Below are 15,418 nucleotides of genomic sequence, written 5' to 3' on the forward strand. Positions count from 1 at the left end.
GCTTTCTCTTAAAAGTGGCTACGCCTCAAATTAAATTAAATTATTTATATATATATATATATCAATTCCTTAAGAATAAAATAATAACGTGTTTCTTTCTGTAGGTTTCGTTTCAGCCGAAACATAGATCACCGTATCGAACTTGTACAATTTTTCGGTGTCACAAACTCTATTATTATTTTTATTTTAAAAAAAAAATATTTGTGAAAATGTTTACTATAAAATAGGAAAATTGAAATGTTCAATTATTTCTCGATACGTTATATTCTCGTGACCTCTTGACCCTATTTGACATAATGGAGGTGTCAATGGAGGTCAAAAAGGCAAATTAAAATAATTGTGCTCCGAAGCTTTATGAATTGGGTGGATTTGTATATGTTGTTAGTGTTTGGCAGCTACGTACAACACGAGGGGCTTCATCATCAACTCACTGACCCTCTCTAAGTTTGACTGAAAAAAAGCTAAAAATTATTGGAAGATCTTGTGACGGTCCATTCGTGGATATCCATGTTTCTGCGATTTTCATTTTCGTGGCTTTACATCTATCATCTTCCTATCTTCTTTTTTTTTGTTATTCAGATAATGGCTTCTCATATGAAATAATTAGAGAGCATGTGATGTGACCCACTTAATTATAGAGGGCGGGGGTTTTTGATATATGACAACGTCTCGTATACAAACTATCAGATATGGAACAAGCTTGTTCTATTTTGTTGGAAAGGAGGAAATAGTATGACTTTGGTCTGTATGAGCTAAGCCCATAAAAAATAAAAATGCACATAACTTTGGTCTATCTGGTCTTTAAATGGATCTACATCTACTCAACTTCGGCCCGGAGATGTAATCTATTGGCCCAAATATTTAGCACATTGGACATGAAGTAAACCTATATGCTAAGTAATACAATACTGCAGCCAAAAGCCCAAAAGGAACCTACAATACAAGAACAAGACAAAGCTATCTACGGCTGGATGAGGCTGGAATGTAACAATTTATATTCAAGTGTTATAGCCTCATCCAGCCGTAAATAACACAACATTTTGTCTGTTACATTTTTAACAAAGACAAAATAGAAGGTTAAAATAAACATGCAATAGATTCCACGATGCAATTTTGCTATAACACTTGAATATATATTGTGTTACATTTTTATGTGTCAAAAATCTTGTTGTAACGGTGAGGTGTTCTGCCATCACTAGTATAGGAAACAAATAATACATATATTCAAACAATCAAATTTTCAAAGTTCCCGTTGATATTCTTATTAATTCGACTAGACCAAAAAAAAAAAAAAACATCACATTATAAAAATAGAGAAGCAACCACATATTTTTGACGACGTACACCTTCAAAGTACAAAACATAGCTGGATATATAGACATTTGATGACGCTTACTTATATGATATAGATGGGTCCGAATTAGCTGTCCTAATTCATTTCAATCCAATTCAACAAATGATTTTGATTTGTTATCTTTTTGATGCATCACCAGTATTAATTCATGGTCATCGTGACAGTAATATGTGATAAAACGAGGCAGTGGAAACTGGTAGCTAGAGTTTTTATATAAAATAATAATAATATAGGAAATCTTTTTGTATGGTAAGCATGTCTAGCTAAGATGTCATGACATCAAACGAAAAACGCTTCAACACCATCACATCACTTATCATCATCATATGCAGTCGATGCCACTCGAACTCATGGTCTGGTGCTAACCCACACCATGTCTTAGACCAACGAGCTGAGAGTAACGACTGCGCATGTCTAGCTAAGATATATATACAAAATCGAGTTATCCACCCACGCATGCCCTTAATTTAAGTTTTAAGATGAATATGCTTTGAATTTAATTAGAAGTATAAGTATAACTCCAATCATTAGCAATAACATGTTCACGGGCAATAAACTTTAGGAAAACTCTTAGAAAGATTCAAATATGTAGTATTGTTTATATTTTTTACCAAGACGTTTTTAATTATTTGAACATTTGTTAAGTAATAATTTAAATTACTAAAATAAAAAGTTAGGAATATTTTTTTTATAATCAGTATTTCAATTGATTTTCATGGTTTATATTTGTAATTACAATAATTTCACACAACATACTATGGTTTTTAATGAGAAAAAGTTATCTACGTACGTAAGAACGAAAAGGGGGTGCATGAAGGGGAGTAACATGGTGTTCATGTGCTCACACTGACCCTAATGTCACGATCAAACAACATCACCAACGAAGAACGACAACATTCACTGTGGAAACATAAATCCATTCAATATTGATTTGATTTACCAGCCAATAAAATTCTTAGAAAAATATAAATAATTAGTAATAAATAAATAAAAACACTATGGTCCCATATGCTTATGGTCATCTTGTTTTCAATCACGTATTCTCACGATCAATCCTGTGTCACAGAACATGCAAAGCAACACCTACCAAATCGATCAAATGCATGACTACGTACCCTCTTCGTCTATTTTATTTTTCTTTACTTACCATTTTCATCTCATCATCCTTCGATCTTCGCTTACTAATTCGTTATATATTTGCTGTGGCTTGTAGTCGATATTTTAACTTACTCTTTTTGGTCAAACAACAACATAAGACCTAGGTCTATACCCCCGAAGTCCCCAACCATCGGTAAAAAGTAATAAATTAGTTAAACGGTATATATTACTCCATACATTAATGCTATTAATCCTAATCCTAGTTTTCAATATCATTATTTTGTTTCGTAACTAATTAAATTGATGAGATATTATTTTAAAATTAAAATAATTCACGACCAAAAACTGAAGGCCAGCCCTGGCCACATGCCGTGGTAGTTTTAACTGAAGCATGTCAAAAACAGAATCTATAAGACAAAATGACAATACCTAAAAAGACAAAACAGTAAAAACATCTACAGGAATACACATATGCTGCTACCATAAGAGATAATAAGTCATGATGTCTTTCCTTGGACCACCTTTGCTTTTTCTTACCCTTTTTTCTTATCTCCTTATACATCCCTATTATTATATAATACCATTACCAAGGTTGAGAGCTGATGTATTACGCAAATGTATATCCTTAAATGTACAATTGGGGAATTGGTTTTGGGGATCGTTACTATTTTATGTTCAGAGTTTTAAACTACGAAACAAATCAGTTACAAACAAAATTAATAATCGATATATTAATATTGATGGATAAAGAAATTAAAATGTCATTAACTTTTGGGGAAAAAAAAGAAAGAGATATAAAGCGGTTGCTAAACAACTACAGTAAAACCTCTATAAATTAATAATGTTGGGACCATGAAAATCTATTAATTTATAGAGGTATTAATTTATCGATAAATTAATAATTATTAATTTATAGAGAGATATTCCTAATTTGGAACATATTTTCAAAACAATATTTAAAAATAAGATTTAATCATGATAATTAGTATTTTATATAATCAATTACAAATAAAACAATAATTATTATGTATTAAAAGAGAATGCTAACTATATTTCATATAGTAAAATATTAGAAATAAAATCTAACAAAAACTAATGTGTCTATATATACATATATTTTGAAAAATTTACCTAATTATTAATTTATAATATTGATGGGACCATATATTTACAAAGGATTTTCAAAAAATTTATTATCTTATTATTTTATCGAAATGTGTCTAAAATTATACTGGTCCCAAGTTGGGATCGGAAAAATTTATTAATTTATAAAGATTATTAATTTATCGAGTATTAATTTATAGAGGTTTTACTGTAATTGCTCATTTATTTTATACTTATAATATACTATTAAAAGTTGATTAGGACAAGGATGATTAGGACCTTAAGAAACATAGGTGGCTCCCTAACGCATGGGCCGTAGTTCCCGAGACCAGTGCATATGGGATTGTTAATTTAAAACAAAACCATGTTTGCTTTCACAATTAATCAATTTTGGATTATGACTAGCTTTTGAAGTTTTGTAACTAAACCAATCCCGTCGTCTATGGAAACTGTATATTATGTGGAATTCTTTTCACTTCTCATCTCTAAAGAAAGAAGCGACACTACCTCTTATAAGTCCAACCCGTAAAGCTTTAAGCTTTTGTGTTTAAGACACAAAACGAAATCAACATTAAGGCACACCTCTGAGTTAATTTGTTTTTAATGCAAAATTGAGTACTTTTACTATTAACAATAGTTTTTTAATTTTATATACCAGTCAAAGATTGTATATATGGGGAAATGAGTAGAAAAGTGTCCTGCGTATCTTAGAATAATAGTCTGAAGATTTTCTTACACTCAAAGAGTGTACAGATCTAATTAATATAAGATTATCATATCCTAGATATCTACGAAATTTATCATCTAAGCTATATGCAGTAGATAATCAAATTCTAGAGCTTTATTTGTAAGAATAACGTGACTGTAAACTTATAAACAAATGAAATGTTAATTTCATATATATTTTAAATCAAATTTCAAAGATTATTTTTACAGATATTTAAAATTATTATTGTATTTGATGATGCTTTAGTTTACATGATATCACACAACTATTTTTGTATCTAAACAAATCTCATTTTAACCATATATTCCCATAAAATTTGTTTATTTACGATTTCATGACCACGCTGTTTTATATCAAATATACGTTGCAATATTCGGCGATCTAATAAACTAAGTAACCCTTGGGTTTATCAAACAAGCATTTGGCTTTACTATTTCTAACAATATATAGTTAAAATGAGACATCTCTTGAGCGTATTATCAGTTTAGTTACCTTACCTCACTTGTAAGAAAAGTGGTTTAAAGAAAAAGAAAAAAGAAACCCCAACATTTCTCATCTAGTTATCTTATGGGAAAAGTGCAGTCAGGCTCTTTGTTGGAGAGAGTCAGGTTCTTGGTTACTGAGAAAAAGCCAGACTAATATAGTTAAGGGTTTCTAGATTGATCTAGGGTCTTCAATTAAGAAAATTTTAAAACTATATTAGATATTTATTTTCTATTCATTTATAAATTTATAATCTCTTTCAAACGTTAAATTTGTTATATCAACACGAGTTTATTTCTATAAGCTCTCGACTTGATCATAGTGAACTTAATGTGTAGCAAGGAAGTGAAAGTAAAGAGTGAACAAAATTAGTGAAAGTTGAGAGAAAAGTTAAAGTTTCTTTGCAAAGAGTAATTTCGTTTCCGGTTAATCAAACGTAGGCAGCATAATTGTACTAGAGACCTCCCAATTCGGCATCATGCTGCACTTCAAATGGTGGTGACTTCAGACCTGCTTTCATCTTTCTTTCTTTTTGTGTGTCCTATAGCTAGGAGGCGTTTTTCAGAGAGTAATTTGAAAAGATATTTGTTAATGAAAGAAATATAAAAAATAGAGAGAAGGCTGAGGAGTAACTGCAACCTACCGTTGGAAAAGAAAAAAAAAATAACGCAGAGAAAACTTAAATAAAAAAGAAAGAAAGAAAACAGTAGGTAAGAGAGAGAGCACATGGGTGTCTGTCTGCAAATTTAAAAGGAAAAAGAAAATTTGTTTGAAAGTGTCACAGGCGCATACACATACACACACACACTCTTCTCTCGAACCACATTTCTTCCCACTTTGTACTCTTCAGTACATTACTCTTTCCAAAGTCCGTGATTTACGCTCTTCGATGACACCTCTCCCTCTTCACACCTTCACGACACCTGTATCTGTACGTACCTTCTTTTTTTTTCCCTTCTTCTGCCATTTTATTATGGGCTTTTCATATTTGAACTGTATTTTTTATATTTATATATATATATTTTTTGAGAACTTCTGTATATACTAGTAAAAGAAAAACATTATTTTTGATAGAAGAATCTTTTTTTCCATATTAATTTGCTTCTTTGGGAAAACTCAACGAGAATATAAAAAATATTGAGAAAACATTGCTTTTGATAGGAGAATCTTTTTTCCATCTTAAGGGGAATATTGAATTTAAGAGAATATTTTTTTCCATGTTAATTTTCTATTTTAGTGTAGCACACGAGGTCGATGTAAAAAGAAAAATTCATTACTGTGAAAGACATTTGCAATATATTACTGTAAAAGCACAAAACGAACTGGCCGAGGAGCTTGCATTGCTCATCGTCCCCGTCAGCTCCTTGCAATCCCACTCCGGAGGGGGAATTACATCTCATGTCTTCTTCAGATACTCTCAAGATGGAATCGATTAATATCAACATATATTATAATTTACTCAACAACAATAAAACATATATATAGGTATAATTTACAAATCTTCTAGCGAAAGTATTGAGTTTATTAGAATGTATATATAACAGACGGTTTTTGCTAGCCGATTAATTTGGTTGGATTAGTCTTTATTTTTTTTTTTGTCAACATTTGGTTGGAGTAGTCACATACGTGTTTGAAGTGAATATTAAAACTAGAAAGAAGAAGTAGGAAATAAAAAAGGATATATAGTATTTATGGTGTATCTTGGTAAGGACCAGGAGATCACAAGGGGCCACAATGTCACAGAGAGGACCAACAATGAAATTAAAATCCTCAGCTGGCCTTAACCATTTTGGCTCCCACCTTCTCCTTCCACACACATATGCACATGTCTTCGTGTCTCTCTCTTTCTCTCTCTCTCACTCTCTACCCACACAAATATGGACGTACAAAAATCTTTATTTATAAATATATAGTCCTCACCTCCTCAATATCCCACCCATCCTCCTTCTCCATACCTCTCTCTCTCTCCCAAAAAACAACCAAAATCTTTTCATCTCTCAAGAACCCAAAAACATATGGCTATAATAAAGAAAACTTCAAAACTCACTCAAACAGCAATGCTGAAGCAGATCCTGAAGAGATGTTCAAGCTTGGGGAAGAAGAACGGAGGAGGTTACGATGAAGATTGCCTTCCACTCGATGTACCGAAGGGACACTTCCCTGTCTATGTCGGAGAGAACAGAAGCAGATACATTGTCCCAATCTCCTTCTTGACTCATCCTGAGTTCCAAACTCTCTTAAGACGAGCCGAGGAGGAATTTGGTTTCGATCACGACATGGGTCTCACTATCCCTTGTGATGAACTCGCCTTTCAAACCCTAACCTCCATGATCCGGTGATATTTTTAAGTTGCCTCATTTGAAGAATAAGCAGAAGAAGATGGTTAAAGACGAAAGCAGACGCTCCTCTCTTTACAAAAAAAAATAGCATCTCTTCTCTTTTCTAAGTAATTTTTTTTCCTCTATTTTAAAGCCCGCCTAGGGTTTTTTTTAACGAGTAAAATGACTCGTCTAACAAGAGAGCAAAACCCATATGAGATAGAGATTCTATGGGTTTATTAGATCTGTAAAGAAAAGTTTGTAATGTTTTCCTCACAGATCTTGATGATTTTGTGAGAGAAGTTAATTAATGCAAGAGAAAAAAAAAAGTATTCCTCCATTTGTTTATAATTCCCTTATATTTTCTATTGATTCTTGTGCAATGTTTTTTGTCTTTACCTCCTACAAAAAAAAAAAAGACTATTAACGTTGTCCGTTGAACTAAACTAACTTGTAATTTATGAATTTAATTTGAAAGTAAAAAAAATAAAATTATTTGTAATAGCTAAACCATTTTAGGGTTCTTAAAGAAGGAAGATTTTAAGTCAAATCAAATAAATGGATTGCATAACCTTTTGAAAGTGCATGCTTGAACATGGGTATGTCAGAGAATGTGGGGTACTTTTTATCATGTACGGAACCAGATAAGACATTTTCTACATTCGTTTGAAGAAACTGGTTTCTAAACATAATATCCATATTAATTCGTTACGAACGTTCACCGTTCATGTTTAACGGGTGTTTGAAACGAATACTAGGCCACCAATATCTTCTAAAGAGTATATGGTGCAACTAACTATATAAGTCACAGACTCACAGTAAGTGTTCTCACCAATATTATTTATTAGTTTTGACTGTATTACATGTTTTATACTATTATTATTCATACTGAGCACCTAACAGTAAACTAGTATTATTAATAAGTACTAGTTACTTTCTCACCTTTTTTATATTTTTGTACTGTTACTACTTTGACTGCAATGTGTATTTTTTATGCATTGTCTTTTCAGCTTATTTAAGTAATATCAAGTTATCAACTATACACTGTTTATTTTAATGTAAACACTTATTTGAAGAGTCTGTCCACTAAAAGCTTATTTGGGATACAATTCTTAAAAAAAAATAAAAAATATTAAAACTATATATACTAGTGAAAGCTGATTCATAACTCAACCAAAAAAAGTACTGACTTTTTTTTATCAACTCGTAGATATATAAAAGCTACACATTAGAAATATTGAAATTCATTTTATATATATCTACTTATATTAAATAATTACCCCGTTTATACAAAATATACAACGGTGTTTAAAGCAAAAGAAATGACTCATGCATGGTGGTAATGGAAGTAGTTGTGTGTATATATATATCAAAGCGAAGACTTTACAAATAATATAATGAGCTGTTTTCCAAATATTGCGTCCCTTAATCATTCTTTAGAGTCAGCCATTGTATACTATACAACATGAACTGCATGCGCAATCAAACGATTCCTTCTTCTACGGCTTTTCCCTATTCCGTACAATTATTTAAAAGCTGTAATTTATAACATTTCTCTAAAAAAGGTTATACCCCCCCCCCCCCCCCCCAATTAATTATTATTAATTCATTATCTAACGACTACTGTACGATTCTTTTGTTTGGATCGATCTCTTTTGAATTAGTCGTTAATTTCGAATTTTGATACAAGATTTATCACGCATTCCGAGCTCCGTTGGTTTTAACAACATCATCAATGCACTAGCTAGTACGCCGATTTAACATAAAATCTTAGAACAACAAACAAAATTCTACAACTAACTATTATACAGTTATTCCATACTGAAGATACTTATAGCAATGCAAACATAACAAAGAATTTATTAATATAAGGTTTTAGTATACAATAGTTGCAAGTTGTAATTAAACAAAGCAAAGCAACAAAATGTAATCTGTTAACTAATAATTTAGCAGACACTATGATCTCTCTCGTAAGCACTTTTCCAAAAGTGAAAGCATGAGTAGTTTTTTAGAAGGATTATGACAGACACAAACTAAGCAAACGAACGGCCTATACAGCAAATAGTGTCTTACTTTTAGTAGGTTACGAAACGTCGGAATTCAACTTGTTCAGAAATAGTTACTCCCTAATGTAACTATTGACTTTAAAATTTGGTTGGATTTATTGATTAAAAATAGTTAGGTCCAAACCGTAAACGTAACTGTCGGCTCAACTTGTTAGGTCGACACTTCTTTTTTTTTTTTCTAAATTAATTACAGATTCGATATAATCTTATATGTTTAAATCTTTTTGGTTGGCCTTGACCGATTTCTAAATTGTGAGAAAAAATCAGGATCGGGTTTAGACCGATCCATATTTAACGAATCTTGGCAGGACCAGAACGGTACAAATCATAACTTTCGGAAAATTATGTAATCGTTAACTGAAATCTAACAAAGATAGACATCAAAATCAATTCTTTTTAGTGCTTTGAAGAATGAATACTCACGTAAAAGCAAAAAGATTTACCAAGATATGCTTGTCTAGTAAAAGCACAATGATATAACAATATCAACCTGACAACTATTTTTTTCTCTTAATGAATATTTTAGTGGGTTTAATTTCTATGATTACCCAAATACTATTTTCTGGTGAAGACCATGTCTTTTTTTTTTTTTTTTTTTTTTTTTGTAAACGGAAGACCATGTCTATAATTAAAGAGATCGCTTTTAGATCGTTGAGTTTACGTACGCTAAGAAAAATGTTAACAGATCTTCTTTGATACCACCGGAGTTCGATGTCTACAACTTATTGGGGATATGCCGGCTACTTGCAGTTAATCTTTTTATTAAACGTAGAGTCAATTAGAAGGTGGGGGAACAATTGATATCCAGAAGATGTATATATTTGATATCGTGTATAAGTAATTCTCTAAGACTCCCTAAGTTTATTTTTCGTAGAAGGTGGGAAAAGTCCAAGTGGGGGATTATCTAAACTGTTAAATCAGGTGTAAAGATTTAGGTTGGATGATTTGGTGGAGGTACCACGTACACCGTACCAATGAGAAATTAGATAATGTTGGTTTGGTCAAGATTAGAGAATAGAGTGAGACAGAGACTTCCACAATCTCTTATATGGGCCGGGAAAAATAATCTTACTCCTATTTTCACAACTAAAAAGGTGCATTCTCACAAATCTTTACATAAATTATTGATTTATTTTGTTTTGTGCAACACATAAACTTTTGATATTCTAAAATTTCCACACGTAATAATAATAAAATCTAAGTGACCAAAGATATCACTTTACTGTATTTTATTTATTATTTCTACAACTTACAGTCTTACACTTGTATGATTATATATTAATGTATTTTTTCTATGATATATGTGTTGGATAATATCATAAGAATTTGCATATATAAAGAGAAACAAATTTTAAAACATTTGTTTGTTTGTATTGCTTATGTTAATAAAATCTGTTCTTCATACACTAAAGAAATCACGATATCTTAGCACATATATATATATATATACATATATATCAATATATGTCTTTGTATCAATTACATTCCCAGTTATAATCATATGTGATTAGATTGTATTAAATGATTTTTCTATGTAACTTGATTTGTCTTCAATTTCTAAGATTAATTACTCATAAGCGATAGGGATGTTTTTACTGCTTTGTTAAAATCTGCAATGTTGTTACTCTAATGGGAGTAATGAATGGAACCGGTGAGTATGAAATATGAACGGTATTTAATAAAATCAGTACTGTATCTGGTTAACAATTACAAGTTACGCGTTTCGTAATCATTTTTACCGAAAATTACGGTAACTAATACGATTTTTTATAATAAAACACAATAAGTAGAAAAGAAAGAAAAGAAGCAAATTTTCATCAAATTTATTATTATTAATTCCTCAGTTAAAATCCAAAGAAACCTGAATATACAATTGAAAATAGCCAAAGAGAAAATATAAAATAATAATAATCTCTATGACCAAAATCAAAATAAATCTAAAAAATAAAAACTGAGGGGCTCCTCTCTCTCTCTCTCTCTCCAAAAACACTAATCTCCTTCATCAGATCTTCAATTCGGTTCTGGGATGACACACAAACACTGGCGACAACCAAAACAAACACCATCAAACCCTAATTTTTGCCATCTCCTTTCCCAGAGAGAATCATTAAAATTAGCAACGAAAAATTATTAAAAAAAAACTTCCAAAATGAAGAAACCAAAAAAAAAAAAAAAGGACTCTAATTAGAGATTAAAAAAAAAAGTAAATCTCTAACCAAAGCATCATTAACGTTTGCAAATTTAGCACACAGATTTTTCAGCAATCTCAGGAAGCAACGTTCGAGATTCAACGCTCTTAGCCAGTCCCACGTGGCTACATCTCCGCAGATCGTCAAGCGTCGCCGGACCACCTTTACTACCAGCACCAGCTCGTCCACCAGATGACTCAGAACGACTCACAATCTCGATAATGTCCTCGAACAACGATTCATCGCAAGGAATGGCCAATGGACCAACGTTGGAGAATCCGTACTCCTCCTCAGCCTCAGCGAGGAGCCGTCGGAAGATCGGATGGTTGAGATGCTTCGCACGGACAACGTATCTCCGACGATTCTCGCCCACGGTTACAGCGACGTGACCGGGAGGGACATCGGGAACAGGAGGATCGTTGTTGTTGGATGATCCGATGTGAGCTTTCTTCTGCCATTGTTTAAGCATCTGACGGATCCGTACAACGCTTCCGATCTTATTGTTCTTCCCCATTTGACTGATGATTCCTCCTGTGGTGTGGTTGCTTGCTTACACTTTTTTATTTTTGGCTCCTCCACTCAGAAAACTGAAGGAATCAAATAAAAATTGTTGGAGAGAAGGAGAAAAGAAAAAAAGGATTAGAACATAATTTAGGTTTAGGCGTTGCTTTTGTCTCCAAATTTTGGGATTAATACGGCAAGCAGGGGATTATTGAGGGGAGCGTTCTCGTATTTAAATGGCTTTTAGGTGTTTTTTTTTGTTAATTATTATTTTGCCCCTTTAAACGTTTGCTAACTTACGATATTACTCTTACCTATTTATGGTTTTGGCTTCTTTCAATTTAATTTTCTTTTATCTTTTATGTTGTAAATAAAGAAAACGATCTACAATAAAAGTTTTTTGTATATATGTAATACAATGAACTTCTGAATTCTTAACCAATATTTTTTTTTTTTAAGTTAGTAAACAACAAATTCATAGTAGGTTTTGGTAAGGGTATTGAACTGATGCATATATCAAAATAAATACTCATATTTGAGTTTTATTGAGGCTTTAAATGATTTTGTTGATTTTAAGGAATTTTTTCAAATCACCTAAAACCATGAGATTTGGATTTGTGTATTTTTAACTAAGAAAATCCTCTCAAAACTCTCAAAATCCTCTGAAAGACTCAAACCCTTTAAAATCAAATTCACAAATTATTTTCAATAACAGTAAATTTTAAGATGGATTTTGAAATCTTTAGTTTAATAATAGTGGATTTTATAAGATTTTTTAAAACTCATGTTTAAATAACACTAAATTTATAAGTTTTAGACAAATCTCTTATAATTCCACTTTAAATACACTCTTTATATGTATTTTGAGTTAACTCATCAAGGGCTTCCTTTCACGAAGCTTATAAAAAATAAAAGCCCAAAAGGCTTGATTCGGGGAATTAGATTTGTTGCTTCCTCTAAATGTTTGCGCCCGACCAAGTTATCCGACCCGCTTCATTTTTTTATTTGTTAACCCGACTTGATTCATTTTGAAATTGCGCATTTTGAGCTACTAGCTACTACGTATTTTCTAAGCCACAGGAAAATACATAACACTTGATGGGTTTAAACAAAAATCTATACAGTGGAGGGACCTACCTAGAATGAAATTGAGAGATTCTCTTCAAGAAAAAAATATCAAAGTTTTTAAATATAATATGATTCTTTGCACATAAAAATGAAACAAAATACACGAATATTATACAAGAAGAAGAATTAAAGATGAAGCAACAAATAAAAGATTCTGAAGATTAAAAGGGTGAGGCGGCCACTTCACTGACGACGTGTGCTATACATACTCACAGTCACAAAACCCTTTCCCCAAATTGAAGAACCCCTTCTATACAAGAAAACTTAAATTAAATATAAAAAAAAACCTAAAAGAGCAATTTCGCTTTTCCGCTTAGCCTCACAAAACCTCATAATCCTCCATCATCACCATTCATCATCCATGGCGGCCACCTCTAGCATCTCTTCTTCCCTCTCTCTCAATGCTAAACCCAGTAAACTCTCTAACAACAACAACAACAAGCCTCACCGTTTCCTCCGTCCTCCTCCCTTCCTTAAACCCTCCTCCTCCTTCTCTCCTCTCCCCACTTCTCTTTCCTCTTCTTCTTCTTCTTCTTCTCCTTCCCTTCCGCTTAGAGTTTCTTCTAACCCTCTTGCCCTTCTGGCTGCTGACAACGACGACTATGACGAGAAGCCTCGGGAGGAGTGCGGCGTTGTCGGAATCTACGGCGACTCTGAAGCTTCCCGTCTCTGTTACTTGGCTCTCCACGCCCTTCAGCATCGTGGCCAAGAAGGTGCTGGTATTGTTACCGTTAGCAAAGATAAGGTTCTTCAGACCATTACTGGTGTTGGTCTGGTCTCTGAGGTTTTCAGCGAGTCCAAACTCGGCCAGTTACCAGGAGACATCGCCATCGGCCATGTCAGGTACTCCACCGCCGGTTCTTCCATGCTCAAGAACGTTCAGCCCTTCGTCGCTGGCTATCGATTTGGATCAGTTGGTGTTGCCCACAACGGCAATTTAGTGAATTACACGAAATTGAGAGCTGATTTAGAGGAGAACGGTTCCATTTTCAATACTAGCTCTGATACTGAGGTTGTGCTTCATTTGATTGCCATTTCTAAAGCTAGACCCTTTTTCATGAGGATTGTTGATGCCTGTGAGAAGCTTCAAGGTGCGTATTCTATGGTGTTTGTTACTGAGGATAAGCTTGTCGCTGTTCGTGACCCTCATGGGTTTAGGCCTCTAGTTATGGGTAGGAGAAGTAATGGAGCTGTTGTGTTTGCCTCTGAGACTTGTGCTCTTGATTTGATTGAGGCTACTTATGAGAGAGAGGTTTATCCTGGCGAGGTTTTGGTTGTGGACAAAGATGGTGTGAAATGTCAGTGTTTGATGCCTCATCCTGAGCCTAAGCAATGCATTTTCGAACACATTTACTTCTCGTTGCCCAATTCGATCGTCTTTGGTCGGTCTGTGTATGAGTCTAGGCATGTGTTTGGTGAGATATTAGCTACCGAGTCACCTGTTGATTGTGATGTGGTGATCGCCGTGCCTGACTCTGGTGTCGTGGCTGCTCTTGGTTACGCGGCTAAAGCTGGTGTAGCGTTTCAGCAAGGTTTGATTAGGTCACATTATGTTGGAAGGACTTTCATTGAGCCGTCTCAGAAGATCAGAGACTTTGGAGTGAAGCTGAAACTATCGCCTGTCCGAGGAGTTTTAGAAGGGAAAAGAGTTGTTGTTGTGGATGATTCGATTGTTAGAGGAACAACTTCGTCCAAGATTGTGCGGTTACTGCGAGAAGCGGGTGCGAAAGAGGTTCACATGAGGATCGCGAGCCCTCCAATTACTGCATCTTGTTACTACGGAGTGGACACTCCTAGCTCCAACGAGTTGATATCGAATAGGATGAGTGTTGATGAAATCAGGGATTATATAGGATGTGATTCCCTTGCGTTTTTGTCCCTTGAGACGTTGCAGAAACATTTGGGGGAAGATTCTAGAAGCTTCTGCTACGCGTGCTTCACCGGGGACTACCCCGTGAAGCCAACCGAGGATAAGGTGAAGCGAGGAGGAGATTTTATCGATGATGGGCTCGTTGGAGGAATCAACAACATTGAAGGAGGTTGGGTTCGGTAGATAGCAGATGGAAGTTCTGATTCTGCATTATGAACAATTTTGGGTACTGATGGAGTAATATGATGACGAAATCTTGTTGAATTTGTGATCCATTTGACCTTAATTGCTGCCCCATTTTACTATTTTTATTGAGTCTTGGATGGATAAAGTGTTATTCTTGTCTGAATCTTTGAAAGGTTTTTGTTCTTAATTATCATTTAGAATTCAAATCTTTTCTCTGTTTTCATGCAATTCACTAGAAGCAGAGTTTATGAAAAACCATGAGAAATCTCGGATCGGTTATCGTTTGGTTCTTTCGGTTTAGTTTTCAACTCGGATCGGTTTCGTGACTTCAGCTCTTCCACGTCACCGTCTATATGTGAAGTTACTAGTACACCCTCAGATACATCTCTGATTC

General features: G+C 33.6%; 3 protein-coding genes across 4 annotated transcripts; 2 read left to right on the forward strand and 1 right to left on the reverse strand.

Moving 5' to 3' along the window:
* The first annotated feature begins 6,542 nt into the window (after positions 1-6,542).
* Positions 6,543-7,418, forward strand: LOC17880972 (auxin-responsive protein SAUR50). The gene has a single exon (XM_006284749.2). It carries the CDS (start codon positions 6,782-6,784, stop codon positions 7,103-7,105), a length of 324 nt encoding a protein of 107 aa, XP_006284811.1. The 5' UTR covers positions 6,543-6,781; the 3' UTR covers positions 7,106-7,418.
* A 3,544-nt stretch (positions 7,419-10,962) lies between these two features.
* On the reverse strand, positions 10,963-12,170 carry LOC17877535 (indole-3-acetic acid-induced protein ARG7). Of its 2 annotated transcripts, none has more exons than XM_023779275.1 (2): positions 11,367-12,170; positions 10,963-11,239 (listed from the first exon to the last, which is right to left on the reverse strand). In XM_023779275.1, the coding sequence occupies exon 1, from the start codon at positions 11,851-11,853 to the stop codon at positions 11,392-11,394; it is 462 nt and encodes a 153-aa protein (XP_023635043.1). In that variant the 5' UTR covers positions 11,854-12,170; the 3' UTR covers positions 10,963-11,239; positions 11,367-11,391. The 2 variants fall into 2 exon arrangements, with proteins under 2 accessions (XP_023635043.1, XP_006286078.1); XM_006286016.2 differs by having other exon boundaries at positions 10,963-11,190; positions 11,367-12,169.
* Positions 12,171-13,147: 977 nt separating this feature from the next.
* On the forward strand, positions 13,148-15,244 carry LOC17880731 (amidophosphoribosyltransferase 2, chloroplastic). Its single transcript, XM_006283373.2, has one exon. It carries the CDS (start codon positions 13,330-13,332, stop codon positions 15,019-15,021), a length of 1,692 nt encoding a protein of 563 aa, XP_006283435.1. The 5' UTR covers positions 13,148-13,329; the 3' UTR covers positions 15,022-15,244.
* The last annotated feature ends 174 nt before the right edge of the window (positions 15,245-15,418 follow it).

The sequence above is a fragment of the Capsella rubella genome, unplaced genomic scaffold (genome assembly GCF_000375325.1).
Source record: "Capsella rubella cultivar Monte Gargano unplaced genomic scaffold, Caprub1_0 scaffold_7, whole genome shotgun sequence".
Taxonomy (NCBI): Eukaryota; Viridiplantae; Streptophyta; class Magnoliopsida; order Brassicales; family Brassicaceae; genus Capsella; species Capsella rubella.